Source organism: Dermacentor albipictus, chromosome 9 (genome assembly GCF_038994185.2).
Source record: "Dermacentor albipictus isolate Rhodes 1998 colony chromosome 9, USDA_Dalb.pri_finalv2, whole genome shotgun sequence".
Classification (NCBI taxonomy): Eukaryota; Metazoa; Arthropoda; class Arachnida; order Ixodida; family Ixodidae; genus Dermacentor; species Dermacentor albipictus.
The window spans coordinates 56,450,350-56,470,258 of NC_091829.1; the positions used below are offsets into that span (position 1 = coordinate 56,450,350).

At 47.8% G+C, this 19,909-nt stretch overlaps 1 protein-coding gene across 2 annotated transcripts in view; it reads left to right on the forward strand.

Moving 5' to 3' along the window:
* Nucleotides 1-14,953, forward strand: part of LOC139049943 (putative sodium-dependent multivitamin transporter) — a 42,686-nt gene extending 27,733 nt beyond the window's left edge. The window contains exons 9-17 of one of the 2 annotated variants that reach the window (XM_070525852.1): nt 2,353-2,441; nt 5,265-5,374; nt 6,437-6,505; nt 6,641-6,708; nt 7,217-7,303; nt 11,255-11,418; nt 12,047-12,147; nt 13,997-14,094; nt 14,658-14,953. In XM_070525852.1, coding sequence (XP_070381953.1) covers nt 2,353-2,441; nt 5,265-5,374; nt 6,437-6,505; nt 6,641-6,708; nt 7,217-7,303; nt 11,255-11,418; nt 12,047-12,147; nt 13,997-14,094; nt 14,658-14,810 — 939 coding nt within the window. In that variant the 3' untranslated portion in view covers nt 14,811-14,953. The remainder of the gene's footprint in view (nt 1-2,352; nt 2,442-5,264; nt 5,375-6,436; nt 6,506-6,640; nt 6,709-7,216; nt 7,304-11,254; nt 11,419-12,046; nt 12,148-13,996; nt 14,095-14,657) is intronic. The other variant, XM_070525853.1, reaches the window with a different exon arrangement.
* Nucleotides 14,954-19,909: the final 4,956 nt, after the last annotated feature.

The window sequence follows — 19,909 nt, forward strand, 5'->3', positions numbered from 1 at the left end:
ATTCCAACAGATCGACAACATGACGAGGAAATCATAGCGCACGTCGTAATTTTCATACAGAAACCTCACAGCCCGGCTTCGCAAATGCTGTCTCACAAAAATGTCTATCTGCAGCTCTTGTGACACCTTGTAAAACATTCGAACAGCGCAGGCTAACTGCAAGACTTTAAGAATCTTTGTCGACATGAGTCTCTTAACCAAGCGTCATAAACAAGCCGACATAAGTTAATAAGTCAGTATTTGCTTCCTAATAAGCTTTCGTTTATGTCGCTGAAACGTTTCGTGCATGTCGCTGAAAGGTTTCGCGGTGCGCGTAGATTAGAAATACGCCATTGTTGCGGCTCGGGGTAGCGTTTAGGCCAGGAATCCTCCAGGCACATAGAAGAGTTCGTCACAGGAATAGGAGCGAAGGAAGAAGGTTTATTTTACGTTATTTACACTGCCTCCAGATACGAAACCCCACTCCATGTAGGAGCGTTTTAAATCTATCAGCTCACATCAGGAGGACACGTCAGGGACACGACACGCCAAGCTGTATCCATGCAGTTTGGCGAGCCCGCGGCCCCTTCAAATACATTTTAAATCCACAGAGTTTTCTACAAAAATGATCACAGGGAGTTCTGACGCTAGCGCCTATTCGAGCTACAAGCATGTCCGTTCGGTCAGCATGCGAATGCTTGTTAGTAAATACATGGACTATCGCCTAAATTCCATCGTTGTCGCTTACGTCACCCAGAAGCGGTCCGCAAGCACGCTGTGGCTCCGTACTCCCACCAAGCAGCGCGCTGGCTGCCCGTTTCTGGATGACGTAAGCCAGAACGTCGCCTCGAGGGGCGCCGGTTTGCGCTCGCTGCAGCTTCCCAGTTTCTGTTTCGCGTGCTCTGATAGCCGAACTTCACGGATCCCATTTTTCAGAATCCAAAAGTTGACATCGCTTGTACGGAGAGCTCGCTTCAATTTCTCAATTGCAATGAGCCCGCTGAAATTAAAAGATAAAAAATTATGTAATGAATTTTCGTTTATTAGTGACTAACTAACACGTATCATAGTATCATAGGTCGCGCAGCGGTCGCCACCATTCACGGCGTGTATCCGAAGGAACCGTATTTTTATTCCAAACGGCTATTTTTCAATATTAATGTGTTCGTAGAAACACCCGGTATACTTGCTTTGACTGCCCTGGTGCTTAGGCCTGTCGACGTAACATACATGCAGGTGTTATCTCCTGGTTGCCATAGCTGGTTACTAGATGTCAACTCCACTGCTGCTATGCCATCATCAAATATTTTGTATTTGTGGAAAAGACGGATTCAAAAGTTGTCGATTTAGACAGTATCAGATCAATCAGATGTCACGATGACCAGTGAGAGAGAGAGAAAAAGGAAAGGCAGGGAGGTTGACAAGACTGCACCTTCATGGTTTGCTACGCTACATTTGGAGAAGGGGATCGAAGCGGACAGAAAAGGGAAACGGCAAGGGGTAAGGAAGAACAAGTGTGCGCGCACGCACACAACGTTCACCGCGCAATCAAAAGAGGTCGCAGAGCTCAGACGTCTTCAAAAAACTAATTGACACTTACGTATCCAGACGTGATTTGAATGCAAAAGCCGTAAGACTTCACAACTCTACCTCATTCTACCTTGCTCTAATTTGTACGAACCTTAATCCTCCTTAGTACACCTTATTCCACCTTGCTCTAATTCGTACCAACCTTAACCCAGCCTCATCCACCTGCACTGTACTTCACCTTCGCCTTTGCACCCCCCATGTTCTGTATTACTCATGACGTCGTACAAGACGGCGATGAGTTCACTGTGAGGATAATTTTGTTGTCACTCGTTGCAGACAACGCCGGCTTATTTGCCTCATGACAAATACAAGGATTTCGCATTAAAAGGCCAGCAGCGTTCTTGTGGCAGATGAATGTAGAATTCCATGGCCCTAATCTATTTTATATATATATATATATATATATATGTGTGTGTGTGTGTGTGTGTGTGTGTGTGTGTGTGTGTGTGTGTGTGTGTGTGTGTGTGTGTGTTATTTATTTCTGAACGACCTGTCGTCCATTAGGCTTAATCATTGGCAAACGAAGGAAAAAAAGTGCACGACAGGCCCTACTTATTGGTCTCATCATCACAGTGACAAACGTTACACGTGGCACGATCCACGATGCCGATACGGAAACAGCGTATATAGACGTTCGTGAAAGCGCAACCGACGAATGCGAGAAAAAAATTCAGCCAGGCTAATTGTCGCGCGGGCAAGCTCGACACGACAGCGACCACGCACAGGATGAGCAACAAACAGCTGGCTCGTGGCGCGTGACCGCACGCTCGTCTCTCGTTCCAGATCGTTCCGTACTACGTCAACAAGAGCGCCGGCGCCATTCAAGGACTCCGAGGCCTGTTCCTGGCTGGAATCGCTAGCGCGTCAATCAGGTACCGAAATTTACCGAACGACTCTCGTGACACTCGAAATTCAACGGCTCCGCCAGCGAGCTGTCACGTCTATCGCGATGAAGGACTTCCTATACTTGGCATTTAGTTTCCAACAGGAATTACTCGAGGGAACACAGGCGCCAGTGTCTACAACAGCTGCAAGTATACGGCGGTTCAGCCAGCGTATGAATTATGGCTAGTATGTGGATTTGTCTAAACATTATTTTTCTGGCTTAAAACGGCTTTCGAATATTTTTATACATACTGCAGCCTCTTAGGGCTATAGGTAAATAGATATATGGCAGCGGTATCTGTTACAGCAGACAAGAACACAAAAATACAACAAAAACTTAAAGAACTATACACCATGCAGCTATGGCATCTTACAATAGAGAGAGGCAATAGGCGTAAATCGTACGTGCTTACCTTATTATTCTATTATAAAAGCAACAGCTCGCGGTGATTACAAATGTTCGCAGAGGTTGTGCGCGCAGAGGCCTTGCTGTGTTTGGAAAACTATGAGTGCTCCGATACGTAGACGCATTGGGCGTAATAAATGAAGTGACGATAACATTTGCAGCCACCAACACGAGGACTGGGCAAATTCATGCACAAACCATCATTTCTACCGTAGCTGAGCGATCACAGCGCTAGGGTGGTGATTCTTGTGTGGAACTCGATGTGCATGGCCTCAGAGACTGGTGCGCACCACCTGATGTCGGAGGCTAGTGTATGGGCCACATCGGGAAAGTACACGTGTGGAGAGACAGCGCTTTCTGTCAGCGGGACAAAAGGAGGCGACATATACACTCGGCGTTTGTGATGGTCTCCTATTCTAGCATTCGAAGGCGTTGTCTCTGCGTCCAAGTATGCACCCAACCGGCCCAAATTAGCACACGTGCATACGGTACGGTTAATGATGTTCATCATTACAACATCAACATAACATCAATATACAACATCAGTATAAACCACCACCGTCACTGTTTTCATCTATCACTTTCTTATTCCACTTTCTTGATGACACCCCGTTGTTACCCGCGACAAAATTTCAGTCGTTTTACCAGCCGCGCTTTCCTTTTATGCGAAGCATATTAACGTAGGTTTCGGGCCTTCGCGCGACGCCCGGTGGTGGCCACAACTGACCCTGAAGTGGGGTCACGTGACATGACGTCACGTGATGACGTCACACAGGCTGCAGATGGGGCCTCATATCGCGCCGTCGGTCGCCTTCCGGCGGTGGCCACCATTGACCTTCAAGTGACCTTCAAGTAGGTCACGTGACATGACGTCACATGATGACGTCACACCGGCTGCAGATGGGGCCTCATATCGCGCCGTCGGTCGCCTCCCGGCGGTGGCCACCATTGACCCTGAAGTGAGATCACATGATGTGACGTCACGTGATGACGTCACACCGGCTGCAGATGGGGCCTCATATCGCGCCGTCGGTCGCCTCCCGGCGGTGGCCACCACGCTTCGGTTCGCGCCGTCGCGCGCGACGCGGCGGCGGCGCCACCATCGCTGCATCACGTGATATGTGACGTCACGCCAGGGATGAAGCGGCGCGCGCCCAAGGTCGATCCAAATAGGTCGCGAAGCTTCGGGCGAAAAGCGGTTCAGTACAGATTGTCACCGACATCAGCATGGGGGGTTATGGGAGCAGCGATTGAAGCGCGACTATGTTTGGAGGGAACAAACATTGGGAAAGAAAAACGCGTTTTTTAATTCAAACGAGACACACTTAGATTCATTCAACGAAAATAAAATTCCTAGTCAATTTTATATATTCGTGATGAGTTAAGAAAATACGTTTAATTTTTATATTATTAATAAATGCATTTCTTTTCGGCGCCCATCGCTACAGGGGGCGTTGACGCCACTATCACTCGCAGTGCAATGCACGTCTTGAAATGGACAGAAAGGCGCACTCGTATCACCTGTTGAAATACGCCCCCCTCAGAATTTGTGCTTTCTTGCTTGTCGAAGTTTGTCTGAATTTGGTGACGCGGGTAGCTTCATTGCTTCTTAATCTGTTCAGTCAAAAGTAGTGAGTTACGACCGCCAGATAATTGTGTAGTTGTTTTCGTGCGACTGCGCTGGCCGACGGGCTTGGCATCCGACAAAAGGATCAGCAGTCTACACCTAAAGCTTTCGTCGGCCTCCAAAGAATGTATGTTCCATATGTTCTGTGCAGGGATGCGATTTCGACAACCGTACGGCTGGCCTTCTGCTGCATCGCTTTCCACGCTGAAAGCTCGAAATGCCCATCAAGCCGAATGGCGGGGCATTTGAATATATAGCTCCAAAGGAAGAACAACAAAACAAATTTCGCGCCTTCGAAAACAAAATGACGTCACTTCTGCCTTTAACGGACATGGCGTCACGCTATTGTTTTTTCCGCCGGAAGTGTTCCCACCACATACAGATGGCGCTAAGCCCCATGAACCGGCGATGGACCGCCATGTTTTGAACGTATGGGCTCCTATGGAAGCTTCGCTACCAGGTACATTTACCTTGGCGCGCCCGCCGTCGCGTCAGTCTCTGTGCCCGCAACCGCGCCAGCGTCTTTGCGCCGGGCGTGTATGCGGTCAAGATGCCTCCAAACGCTAAGGATACGCTAAGGTTAAGCCCAGTGGATGCGAAGCATCCACTGGGCTTAACCTTGATAAGCTTCCAATTTTTTTTTTCGAGAGCTACGGCGCGCTTTGCAAAGCCTTTGTTCCCTATCGAGGACCAGCCACGAAGCATACCTACGGAATATTGGGCGTAACAGGGGCGCACTAATTTTTTTTCACTGATTTCTTTTTCCCTTCGTTTCAGTACAGTGTCATCAATAGTGAACTCCCATGCAGCTGTGCTGTATATAGACATAGTGTCACTGAAGTTCCGAGTTGACGAAGAAAGGACCATGTTGGTAACGACAAGTCTTGGTAAGCTTACAAATTTTCACCGGGCTTTCCTCGTTCTTTTCTTTTTTTTTTTTCTCTCGCCTGCTACTAAGTTCAACGTAACATCGGTAGTTCTAATCTTGCACACATAAGCAAATACCCAAAAAACCTGACGCTAGGACAGCCGCACCGCGGTTACTGAATTGTTAACACAGCGCACGTGTACGCCGAAAGATCCGAAAACAGCTCCCGCCTGCTGCTGTAGTTGCCTTTTCGTACACTTTCATTTTCTTTTTCCTTGTTACTTCTACATATTGTCACGTGGTCGTGACGTTGAATAACACAGTAGCAGTACTGTAAACGACAAAACTAACTTTTATTGGGCGAACCTGTGCCCACAAAACAGGCTACACTTATAGCACAACGATAGCGGCGAACATGCTCGGCGATCGTCGAAAATCTGATCAGCGGGTCAAGCGCGTCGGCTTGTATAGAGCAGTCGTCGAATGTTCCAGATTAACCGATGGGACCCACGTGTCTTCCACAAAGTTCTGCACTATTCGCGTCGCGCATACATGCAATCAGATTACACAAGTTGCGGTGAAAGACAGTGGACGGAACCATCGATAACATTCCAGAAACTTCTTTTACATGCAGGCGCGTCCTGCGCTGCACGAAAACATTTGTTAGGCGGCCAAACGTGGTCGCCCGATAAAGATAAGTACACGTGTCAATATTAAGCAATCATAACAGTTGATTTCCACTACGCTTTCTCTGGCTTCCTTGTCAGTTTGCACGATGCTGTTGTATAATTAACTAACCGAGGCTCTCGGTTTCCCTCATTCCTCTCGCTTCTTGTCCACGTTCCTTTGCTCGTGGTCTCATAGTGCGAATCGGCGATAAACTGCTTCGTGCTACGTCTTCAACGACATCAGTTCTGAATAAATGTGGATTTACGTCCGAAAAGCATAGTTAGGCTTCGCGGAGCGACGTTTCTTTTTTTTTTTTTCTGCTGAACTGTGCATTATTCTCGGTCGTCTCGTGCGTTTAAACTGCCCCGAAATGTCAGCATACGATCGCCTTCGCATTGCGTTCACATTATAGACGCCGGGGCCACCAGTCGATTCTGCTATTTCGTGCTCAGGAACAGAACCCGCTATGTGCGGCTTTCAGGTGAATGACAACCTCTTCAACCTTGCGTAACTGCGCAGTCCATCTTGAGCGAAGCCAACGCAGAATTGGTTCGATCTTGAACTTCGATTTAGAGATGGAAGAATCTTGCACATTGTTTTCTTTTTTTTTACGCAGCTGCGGCAAGTGGAACGATCATGACACTCGTCGCTCTGCTCGTGCCCTATGTCAGTTCTGCAGCAAGGGTGAGTGGGACTGATGCAGTGTTGGTAACTACATATAACATGATGATGATGATGATGATGATGATGGTGGTGGTGGTGGTGGTGGTGGTGGTGGTGGTGGTGGTGGTGGTGGTGGTGGTGGTGGTGGTGGTGGTGGTGGTGGTGGTGGTGGTGGTGGTTTATTGGCGTGCTCTTTGAAACGAGGCGGTGACAAATAGTCACCTAGCCTGCTTGAGTTAATTAGGGTGTCATACACAACTTTAAAACTCGCACTTTTGTGTGCATCTCCTTCATCTTTTTTTTTTCTCTTCCTCAAAACTTCTCTATCTAGCTTGTACCGCCACCTATGCCTGTAACGGATCCGGTCGCATCAATCTCTTCACTGCTCCTTTTTCGCCAATACTCTAAACGCATCTTGCTTATCTTTACTGCACTCTTATCTCGACTATACTTCGGAGACTCAATTTGAGTCTGTAGAACAAAGCTGGAATCCTGACCGCTCCGTGCGGTCCCGCGTTTCCCGCCGCAGTTCTTCATCGCTCTGTCCTCGGCAGCGTCGGGCCCCTTCTCCGGAATCATGATCCTGGCTTTCCTGTTTCCGTGGGCAAACGCGAAGGTGAGCGTATTGGGACGGTCGCGCTTTGTGCTCCTGTTGTTTTCGCCAGTTCGCCTCTTGCGCTTCGCGAGGGCGACGAACGCGCCCTCGCGCGTTCGCAGGCCACGCGGAAATTGGTCACTGTATATGCACAGTTACGGAGAATGATTATGCTAGAATGCCAGCAAACTTTAGAGTAGGAAAAAATCGAGAGGCAGACATAGACAAAGAGACAGGAAGGTGGTCTGCCTCTCGATTTTTTTCCTACTCTAAAGTTTGCTGGCATTCTCCTAGCATAACCATGTACCAACTAGCCCAACAAGCCACTCTCAGGAGAATGATTGTTAACGGCCAGCGGACACACAGCCTCGTAAAGACGGACCATTTTCCTAACCTCCGAAGTGCGCTTCGCTGCACGGCTCACTTGCCAAACTATAATGGCGGCACCAGCCACCGTTCCCACAAAAAGGGAGTACTGGGGCAGTACGCGGTGGGGCTTGTCTCTCACGCACGGTTTCATAACGAGAGCAGCGTTTACAATTTCCGTGTCATAAGAGGTGGAAAATTGTGCTCTTATAACGACAGCTTGTATAGAAAATGACCACGCACGCCTGGCAACAAACTGTCTCGCAGGGAAGCTAGCTTTACAATTGCGAATTCTACAGTTACGAAAATGGCCCAATAACCTGAGCGCTTCCTATCGACTGTGGTATGACGTCTGAATCCCGTCACAACGCGTGCAAGCAATACCGGAGGACGGGGTTGAACAAGGCGCGCCGCGCGTCCGACCTCCCCCGCTAACAGGGCTCATCGTTCCATCTATACAGCACTGAATCACATACGAATTTGAGGATGGGCCGACACAACTCTCTCTCCTAAATACGGAGAGAGTTGCAAAAGCGAAATGCAAAAACGCACCGGTGTTCCGTGCATCGAGGGCACGTTAAGAATCTCCAAGTGGTTAAAATTAATCCGCAGTTCCCCAATGAGATTGTGGTTTTCATGCGTTGCATATTGCAATCACTCACTTCAGCCCTTGGGCGCGGCCGGGCAGCCACCATTGAGGGTATGAGCCATTGTTCATTGCTGCGCGTCTCATATGTGGGTCTATTCTCTTTTAAGTTTGCTATGTTTGTTATTAAGTTGCTTCTGTTTTTATGCGTTGCATATTGCAATCACTCAGTTCAGCCCTTGGGCGCGGCCGGGCAGCCACCATTGACCTTTAGCGCAACCACGTGACGTGACGTCACGACAGCCGGAGGAAAAGCTGGGCCCCAACTCGCGCAATATGCAACGCATTCTTGGCTTAACCAAGCTAAGCCTGGCCATTTTTTTTTTTTTGGCACGCAATACCCCGGAAAATGAATTAATGCCCTGTCATACTCGGGCTGCGTGCGGTCACCTATAACGCCCCTTATATAACAGCGACGCGAGACTGCCAGCGCAAGCTGGCATAAACACTGCTGCAAGTTGCATTGGCAAAATCCTGCAATACCGTATCGAGCGCGGCGATTTTCGTAGCTTAATTACGATGCATAATAACCCTTATCGTGATGTTGGTGTGCGGACACCGTTTCCTTGAGCTCTAGGATGCAGTTTCACTGTCTACTGCTTCCTTCTGTGGGCACTTGGTGCTTAAGCAGCCTCACTCTTGTAAGATGCATAGCCCAATCTTGGAGTCGGCGTAATTCAATTTTCAAGTTTCAACTAGATTTTCGTCACAGCGATGATGATAGGCTCGGAAGAAAAGTAACACCTCTAGCTTGAGGAGAACCAGAGCCTTCCTGATAATAATAATATTTGGGGTTTTACGTGCCAAAACCACTTTGATTATGAGGCACGCCGTAGTGGAGGACTCCGGAAATTTTGACCACCTGGGGTTCTTTAACGTGCACCTAAATCTAAGCACACGGGTGTTTTCGCATTTCGCCTCCATCGAAATGCGGCCGCCGTGGCCGGGATTCGATCCCGCGACCTCGTGCTCAGCAGCCCAACACCATAGCCACTGAGCAACCACGGCGGGTCCAGAGCCTTCCTGATAAGCGAGACACAAGTATGACACATATTAAGTACTTTTACATATAAACTCATACCTCGGTCCTCCCGTAAACGTAGCCTACATTGGTAACGACAGAGAAAGCGTATCTCTGCATCACACGTAGTATTGTCTCGTTGTAGCGGCGGTGAAGAAACCTGTGTGAATCACAAAACTAACTTTTCGTTAGGCGGGCATGCCCCCACAAATGCAAGTGACACTCAAAACACAGCGATAGCCCCGAGCTAAGGCGGCGATCGTCAAATCTTGATCTGCAGGTTGTGGGGTTCTCCTCCGTATGCTCTTGGGACAAAGGAACGACAACACAGTAGTGCAAACAATCACAAGGGCATTTATTGCACCTTTCATAGATCAATGCTTGCTAGCCGAGTTGCTATCCACAAAACATGCCGATGGGCGCGCGACAAATCTAGAAGTCCGACTCACCACGACCGGAAAACGAGCGAATATGTTCACCCCATGCTGGATCCCAACGCCTGGTCGTTCGCGCGTTCGGTCACGCCAACGGTGGCGCGTTCGAAGGCGGCCACGCGAGGCGGTCTCGCAGAAGCATGGGTCGCTGCACGCGCGGCACGTCCGTGCTGCTTGCCGTCTCGAACCCCAAGAGAGCAAGCGCCTTCCTTTCGGCGCCCAAGTAACCTCGCCTTTCGGCGGCGTTAGCAGCGCAACACTCGCGCCATCTCTCGCACTGCGCCCCAACCACATCGACCGCCGCGGGCATCACGCAGGCCACGCGGCGAAGCCGCATTATAGGAGCCGCGCTATGCGGGAAAAACATCAGGGACGCGCAAGAGTCGCGCATCCCCACAAGGTCAAGCGCGTCGGCTTTTATGTGTGCATACGACTCGTCAAAGCTTCCAGCGTAATCGCTGGTGCTCGCATATACCTTGCGTAAAGTACAACACTACTCGCGTCGCGCACGCACTCTGATTACACAAGGTTCGGCGAGAACATAGGCAACAGACTGAATCAACGATAACATTCAAGTAAGTTCCAAACCACCCAGGGGCGTCGTGCGCTAAACGATAACGTTAAGCTGTTAGCGGGCGAAATGCAATCCTCGGAAAGAAGGATAAACAAGTGCACGCGTAAGTATTGTACATGATTTGCCAGCGCCACAACCAGACAAAACAGTCAGTGTCGCCCGAGAGGCGAAGCATCGATTGCGATAGAAATTTAGTAGACATTTATACAAAGTAAGGATGGTATAGCTTTATCGGCCGTATAAACTTGTAAAGATTCGATTACTAATTTAACAAGCATGGTGTCACGCGCGCACAAGCAAACATGAACACATCTCACTCGATGACCGCGGAAACGCACTGTCAAAACGCTGGAGCGAGGAAGCACGGCAGCAGCAGCGAGCGAATCGGCCTTAGTGCTGCCTCTCGCTTCAACGCGAACTAAGCGGCGAAAACACGGCGCACACTAAGCTATCAGCCCTCGGCGCACTCTTTCCCCATAGCAAATCGCTTTCAAGATAGGACCCGCGCGGCCACGCCACACGCAGCAGTCACCCGAGTACAACGCCCCCACCCCACCGATGTCTTGCACGCGACGGAAGACGGCGCGCTTCCTCCCTCTTTCCTATCTTGCGCGCACGAGACTGAGTTGCCATCGTCGGCTCAACCTCACACGCTTTCACCCGACATACAGCGCGCGGCGACGATGTTATCGCCCGCGTACTTTACATAGAACATCACGGCGACGGCGACGGCAGAAATGCGCCTGGTGTGTCCATATATTGCTATCATAATAAAACACAAAAGAAGAGGCGCTCACAGGCACTGCATGGAACATTCCAGGACTGATCAGCGTGTTTTAGTGGGATAATAGGCTGTTGCTGGTTTGCACTTTGTTCAAGTTCCCGTTATTAACATATGCATATTTCAACCTCCTCTGCACTTCTACGCCAGGGCACGGCCACGGCAGCCCTGGGAGTCTTCGTGGTGCAGATATGGCAGACGGCCGGCCGGTTCTTCTCTCGCCTCGCACCGCCCCGGATGCAGTACGGCCTGGACAGGTGTCCCGCAAATTCCACTACCCTGGGCGAAGTGGCGCCGCCTCGAAACGTCAAAGTGTGAGACTCCGCGTTACAGTGTTTCATCCTCGTTTCTTACTCTTGCTTACATTTACTTGTTACATTTACTCACTTATTTGCTTGAATACATTACTTCCTTTATTTTAATTTAGTTTTCGTTTGCTTTTACTTTTCCTTCTTCACTTCCCTACGTATCACTTAAATGCCTTACTTACTCACTTTGCTTACTTACCTGCTTTACTTAGCATTTACTTTATAGTCACTTTACTTGCTTTCCTTCTTTAACAACTTCTTTAAATATATTACTTTTATTGCTTCCTTTACTTTCACTTACTGATTTTACTTATTTGCTTACTTTGCAAAATTTACTTCCTTAATTTACTTATTTTACTTACACAGTTCATTTACTTTAGTTGCTTGCTTTATTTGCTCTACGTACCTAATTACTTGCATACGTAGTGACTTTAGTTTACTTACTTTACACTTAATTTACTTACATACTTACTCCCTCTACTTACATTATTTCACTTTTGCTTACAGTACTATTACTTTTATCCACGGCGGTGGCCCGTGGTTTGATATAGGACGCAATTCTCTGCGTCCGCGTTCGCCGCGAGTGATCATCCAGAAAGCGCTTGCTAAACTCGTTGCCTGTGCCGTCACGCAGGTCGGAGGTGTTCCCCATGTATCGCGTCTCTCCCTTCTGGTGCTGCCTCGTTGCCGCCTTCTCAACCGTGCTCCTCGGACTCGCACTCAGCCTCGTTTTCGGTGAGTGCTCCTCTCATGTCGCCTCTGTAGCTCCGCCAAACAAGGGTTCTGGGGAAGGGCCCCAGCATGGAAGATGAACAGAGGCACACTTCACTCAAGCCGACCTCTCCGCCTTCCTGCTATTAGAGCCTCTCTCTCTCTCTCTCTCTCTCTCTCTCTCTCTACTTATATATATATATATATATATATATATATATATATATATATATATATATATATATATATATGTGACATCTGTCATGACCACTCGTGCAACTTGAGGGGTTTCACTCAGACTCGACGTGTAACGTATGGATACTCAAATTCATAATTCAGTACAGTGCCCCGAAAGCTATGGTTCGCGTCCGCCAACCATGAATAAGAATCGGCTCTATCAATGTCCGCCTCTAACCGCCCTCCGCGCGACGGCCACTGATAATAATAATAATAATATTTGGGGTTTTACGTGCCAAAACCACTTTCTGATTATGAGGCACGCCGTAGTGGAGGACTCCGGAAATTTTGACCACCTGGGGTTCTTGAACGTGCACCTAAATCTAAGCACACGGGTGTTTTCGCATTTCGCCCCCATCGAAATGCGGCCGCCGTGGCCGGGATTCGATCCCGCGACCTCGTGCTCAGCAGCCCAACACCATAGCCACTGAGCAACCACGGCGGGTGACGGCCACTGAATGGACGTTCCACGGAAGAATTAGTGTTATACAATGAGAAGCCCTCCTCCTCCCTTCCCTGGAACGCGCAACCAGCCCTCGTTACTGATCGCCCGCGACACAAGCCCTAGCCTTATCTGCACTGCATGGAACTGTTTGTTTGCTTCCTTGTTCCTTCGGTTGTGGCACTCACCCACAACGGGGATTAGCCAAGAAGCTGGCGCCTTAAGATTAATGGGAAGAGGGTCAGAAGAAAGAAAAAACTTAAACGAAAATGTAGGTCAGGGTGAGGTAGAAGTTTTATAATTGTAGGAATTAGAATTTGCGGTATTCTTGGCGCTATTAGAATAATTTCGAACACACGATCAGCGATTTAACGAGATATACAATCACTCATTTCGAGGATTAACTGTTGAGATGTAGTATACAGGTAAACAGTCCTTTTCTTTATCCTCAACTATTCTATATCTTTGTACTTCCCTACCATGCTACCTTTCCTGCTGCTGACCGCCATTCAAACTATGACAGTTCAGCCGGTGGAAGTTTCTTTTCTTCCTCGTTCTAGGTTTTGCTACTTCATAAACAACCTACTACTACTACTACTACTACTACTACTACTACTACTACTACTACTACTACTACTACTGATCCACTAAGAATTGTTACTTTACAAGAGACACTGGTGCGTACAGAAGCGTGGGCTGACAGAAGCCGTATGGAAAACTTCAAACCAGCAAGGCAAGATTCAAAAATCGTCAGATAAGGGGACGCGTTTAAGCGGGTGATTGCATATTCGATGAGCGATACTCAGTGATTCGTATGGAAAAGCGATTCGCTTCCGATTACGAAATCGACAAACGGTGCCATTGTATTTTTTTCGCGCTTGAGCTGCTCTGTTCCCGTTCGTTTTGTCCACAATGGCAGAATACCAGTCGCTTCTGGAATAACCGAGTTTTCTATCAGTTAAGCCCCTAGTACATCATTATTATTACTACAAACAAATGTTGCAATGAGCACTTGGAAAGCAAAAGGAAGCTAAACTATCCATGGCGCGAGAGAAGTGGATTTGGATTTTTAATTTTTTTTAATCCATGCAGTAGTGCAGATAGGTAACTTCTCCCTATGCACACAATGTATTTTTTTTTTTATGGAAGGCGCTAGTTACGCACTTGTTAGAATAAATCTCACGTCTCGCCCAGATCGAAGAAACGGTGACAACGGCAACGCACTCCGCCTCTCGAGTCCCCTGGCACTGAAGTTCTGGCGGCGAATCGGCCTTCTTCGCCGTTTCGCGAAGGTAGGTTCATTCGGTCCAACTCTATCAAACACAAATCCAGAGCACCGATTGAGCAGCACGAATGTCTCGCTCACAGTTCCGTGAGCCGTTAATAAGACAGTCACGCCCCCGACGCCACGCATATACCGCATCACGCCTATACGCACACCCCGTCATATATGCTAGTCCGGCGCACAAGGTGTAATTTGCGTGAAGAGAATTAAGTTTTAGTCAAGGGCTTAATTAAACGCGCTATAAAACTAACCTTGATGCGTACAACTGAGTTTCCTTTCGTCCCTTACAACGTGCAATATCGCGCAATGTTTGCGTTAATTAATGCGGAACACCGTTCACAAGCTACGCCGACACGAAAACACCTCATCAGGCTGCCGAGCACTGTGAGCGTGACCTCCGAGATCGGGCGCCGCGCACCTCCCGCGATCTCGGAGGTCGTGGCGCGAGACCTCGGCGCAGCGATGTCGGGAGCAGAAAAAACGACTTACGATGTGCTTCTCGAAGGGGAGGATATCGAGGAAATGTCTACGTGAAACGTTGTCTTGTTTTTTGTTTTCTTTTCTTGCCAGGAGGACGAACCTGCCGAAGCCAAGGACCAAGATCACAAAGCGCTCCGCCTTGAACTTCAACCCCTGAACGACGATCGGGACGGCCTCTGCGGTGCTCCCGAAGCAACGTGTGACGATGGACCGACGCTGTCGCTTTCGCCACACCAAGTGTAGCCGCAATGCCTTAACATAGCCACATAATTTACGGTGTATAGACGAACGCGATGTGACAACTCAGCCACGTGCGTCACATAAAGGCTGGTTCTCTCGTGTGTGCGAATACGCTCAGGCAGGACGATACAATTGCTTTCAGCAATTTTTTTAGCATTCATATATATATATATATATATATATATATATATATATATATATATATATATATATATATATATATATATATATATATATATATATATATAGTGTTCATCTCTTATATTTACGCGTAAGAGAATGCTTCACCTAAAGGTTCCTATTCAAACACATGGGAACGTAGAAAGCGATTTATTCGGAATCCACTGCACTGATTTCAATCAGGTTTGTTCAAATTTAAGGGACCTTCAGTAGGCCCCACGGAAAAATTTTGTTTGCGCAATGGAAATTGTAGAACGCCATCGAGGGAGCATGTTTTACCCGAAGAACGTTTTCCAAATCGGCTGTTACTAGAAGACGAAGTCAGGGGAATCGAAAATGTCGTGACGCCATGATGCCGGAAGGCGAGCTTCACTGCCAACAATCCCCGTTTTTCTTTTTTGTTTTTTTTTTCCTCGGCTACCCTCAGCAAAACGACATTCCTTGCCCGCCTTCGCCCACACCGGAGAGCCGAGGGTCTGCGTCACGATGACGTCACTTGCATACCCAGTCTTCTTCTTGCTGTCTGTTGCAGTACAGCGCACTCTCAGTGGCACGTTTCGTGCGTTCCGCATTGGACAATTTACAGAAGTCGCGTGTCATAACCGGCGACGTGGCGGCCAGTGCGTCTTACATGGAGGCGTCTACGCGTGTGACCTAGATTACGCGGAGCACCCGTCGTGGTGGCTTAATTAGCGGCTATGGTGTCGCGCTGCTAAGTATGCGAGGTCGCGGGATGGAATCCCGGCCACGGCGGCCGCATTTCGACGGCGTCAAAATGCAGGAAACGCTCGTGTCCCGCGCGTTGGGGGCACGCTAAAGACTCCCCTGGTGGTCAAAATTAATCCGGGGCCTACCTCTCCCCCCCCCTCCCCCCCACTACGGCGTGCCTGTTTATCAGACCATGGTTTCGGCACGTATTACCGCGCCAGAATTCAATTCAATTAACTCTAAGCGCGAGAATAGGCTCCCTAAGCCAGAAACAGCACAAAAAATGGCCAGGCTTAGCTTGGTTACGCCAAGAATGCGTTGCATATTGCGCGAGTTGGGGCCCAGCTTTTCCTCCGGTTGTCGTGACGTCACGTCACGTGGTTGCGCTAAAGGTCAATGGTGGCTGCCCGGCCGCGCCCAAGGGCTGAACTGAGTGATTGCAATATGCAACGCATAAAAATAGAAGCAACTTAATAACAAACATAGCAAACTTAAAAGAGAATAGACCCACATACGAGACGCGCAGCAATGAACAATGGCTCATACCCTCAATGGTGGCTGCCCGGCCGCGCCCAAGAGCTGAACCGAGTGATTGCAATATGCAACGCATAAAAAGAACGGCGACGAGGGTGGCGACGCCACCTTGAAGTTCCCTCACCAGATCGGCGTGACGGCGTAGATTTTGACGGCGTCGACTTTACTCGGACAAACCGAATACAAGGCTTGCCCGAAAGGTAAAACAAAAGGCGGGCGTAAAGCGCTTTACCTGGGGCCTAGGTTGTTGCTTACCTGTAAAGATCTGCACTCTAAATGAGCTAAAGAGTGAACATAGCAAGTTGAGCCCTGTAATGTCTAAACACAGTTACGCAGTTACATGTGAAGGAGAATTGGAACAAATTGTTGATATTCATTTCTGGTCATGGAGAGCACATCTGTAGGTAAAAATATATATATATATATTTCAGTTGTAGTTTAATTACTGTATTAATTTGGCAACTGGTTTTGCTAGACCATCCGCAGCTTTTCACTTCGCTCCGGCATGTCAACAGCGCAACTATGTGACTTGGCTTATGTTTCCCTCTCTTCAATCAGCGTTTTGGGGCATCAAAATCGGCGGCGCCTATGCGATACATTGGGCATTACAGAGAGCACTTTCTGACTGACCTAAATACAAAATAAAATACTTTGAAATCAGTCACGTCACACTGGTGTACCGGCGCTGCGATTTGGGCCCGAAATAAAGAAAGAAGAAACTGATTCATTTTATCTTCCAAAGCGCGCCTATCATCGCGAAATGAACGAAAACAGTTTTCAAAGAATGTGTGATCAGTCTAGACTATATAGCTTTCCTCTTTAGTGTACCCTTAAACGGGCACTCCAACACTTTTTGAACACCATACAGTTGGTAAATTCAAATGTGTACGCTAATGCAATTAGTTGAGAAAATAATTAGGGGTGCACTTGTTAATGTATCGATTACGCATTTCAATTTATCGTGCAAGAAATGTCGACCACTTCAAGTATTTCAGCTCAAGGAATAGAATATTGTTACGTGCTACAGGCGATTTTTTTAAGCTCTTTTAACATTAAAAGACACCCTATATAGAATGCCAAATGTTTGCATGTAGTGTATGTCGGCGACTGCATTCTCAAGATTGCACGTTCTGTGACGTTGGTGTTGTGATGAATGAATAAAAAATAACATGTCGACTGTCCTTACTTCATTGAACGCTTTTCGCTTCTTTTCTTTTTTTGAGTCCTATTTGTTCATGTCTCTCGTACGTGAACTTGACAGGCGCAGAACAAATCGCTAGAAGTAGCTATGGCAATGGATGCACGACTTCCGAGAACATTTCTTACTATTAAAACGAAATCTTCTCCTTCAGAACCTACAGATAGCTCAGAGAAATGGTAAGGATTCACGGTGTGCAAAGTTACACATACAAGAACCGCGGACGACGCACAACGAAACACGGGAACAAAAAGGCCCACGCAAACGCCCACAAGCGTAAACTAAAAGGTCATGCTGTGACGTCTCTCACAGTGCCACGTGACTTTGAGAATTATTCGAGGCAACAGGTGTTATTTGTTTGTGTTTGTTGGTTCAATAAAGTTTGGAGAAATAATAAAACCTACAAGCCGAATGTCTGCGAGTCTTTGTTTCACTTCGTACCGTAACACGAGAGATGTATGACCGACCTCAGAGGCTTATTGGAGCGCAGTAAATTAGAATATGTTAAATTTTCTCACGGCCTCAACACAGTGTTTCAAATGTATGTCAGGAATATAATGGTCATGCTATGACGTCTCTCACAGTGCCACGTGACCTTGAGAATTATTCGAGGCAACAACTGTTATTTGTGTCTGTTGGTTCGACGGAGAAGTACCAACTCTACCTCTCGGTTCGAGGACCTATGCCCAGGCTGCGATGAAACATACATTTCACTCGGATCTCGTGTACCGAAAACCTTCCATCGAGGGGATGCTTCCGTTTCGTCTGCTCGTTTCCATTTCGTGCAGTCGCGCGCGCAGAGAGCGAAACTATGTCGTTTTATACCGCGTTCCAGCGCGCTCTGCGGTCCGCTTGCGTCTGCCTCAGTGTTCGGGTAGCACTGACTTATACCGCTAGTCACGTGTTCTGGGGCGCAAAATCGGCCTCTGCTCGAAACGGGACAAACGCAATAGCGCGCGCAGGAGACCGTCAACGGAAGCGCGCCGCTCAGCAAACAAGCAAGAAAACAAAATGCGGGGCCTGTGATGTGTGCGTAACGCGATTCTCCAGCTCCGCTGTGGGATAACGCGTGGAAGGAATTCCGTTCACGGAGGCTAGACGGGCGCAAGTGGAGAGAGTGTGTGTATTGGCCGTGACGCTCGAATCCTGAAATCATGGGTTAGCGGCACTGAAATAGTTCAATCTCGACTATTAATCAACCAATTCGAAAAATTCTTGCGGTAAAACGCTCCCTAGAGGGAATGTAACAACTTCCAGCGCATAACCTCTTCCTCTTCCCCTTCTTCATTGCCCCCAGTGTAGGGTAGCAAACTGGACGCTCGTCTGGTTGACCTCCCTGCCTCTCGTCTATCTGCTTTTACCTTGTGCTTGGCGCATGGTAGCCCGAGTTGCTTACGCGCCATTAAACCCAACACTCTATTTGCTGTCTCTCTCTCCAGCGTATAACCGAAATTTGCTATGTGGCCTGGTGAAGGGCCCTTTAAGCTAGGGAGCTAAAGCTTCCTCTTAGGTGCATACTCAGCTTTGTTACCTGCGCTCAGCACCCCTATGTCGGTATATGAAAACTATATACTATTAGTACTGCAAATTTGAATCACAATGTTACTGCGCTGAACAGATTATGTGCCCATAGCTACTTACCTTTACCGTTCTCGCTAAGGCAGGTGAAGTGAGGCACCCTTCGAGTTTGCACACTAGCTAATCCAGACAGCGTATTCACAGGCGGCGATCAAACGATATCATTTTCTACTATTCAGCTACTGCATATATACCGCGATCTTTTCTCGTGCATGCTTAGTCGAATTTACCAAGTATGCCCACGTCAGTGCCACCTACATTTGTCGGAATTGTATTTAGGTTCAATAAATCAGACCACCACATGTAGCTCCTATGCTATGTAGCGTAAGAGCTACATAGCTTCCCGAATAGCGGTTTTACTGTTACCTCGGTGTATTTCGCATATCCATAATTTCTAGAACATAGGCCTTACTTCAAGACAGAAGCTTATTTTATCCAACCTTAAAGCTAATGCAAGACACGTTTGTGATTACTGCAGACGTATAGCGCGCAGAGATCAACACAACCGAACAGTTAAACAAGCTTGAAAATTACTTGAATAACGCTTTCCAGCGACGACTAAGACATCATCACTTTTTTCGCAAGGTACACTCGATGAAGTTCTCCGAGCTATAGCCTTCATTTTGAATGCAAACTAGCTATCACTATTTTATATGTAAATCACAAATTTCCTTTCTCACACTTTTTTTTCTTCCGCCCCCTTACTCGAAGTTTTTCAATCCCTCATCTAATTACCCATACGAAGTAGGATATATAAGTGACTTAAAACACGCCGGCAGAATCCTCCGCATTTCACGAAAGAGCTTTCTCTCTCTTTGACGTACACGCATTTACTAAGTGAAATGGGGGCACAATGAACATTGGCCAAGGTGCCACATATCGCACACAACATGAGACTACACAA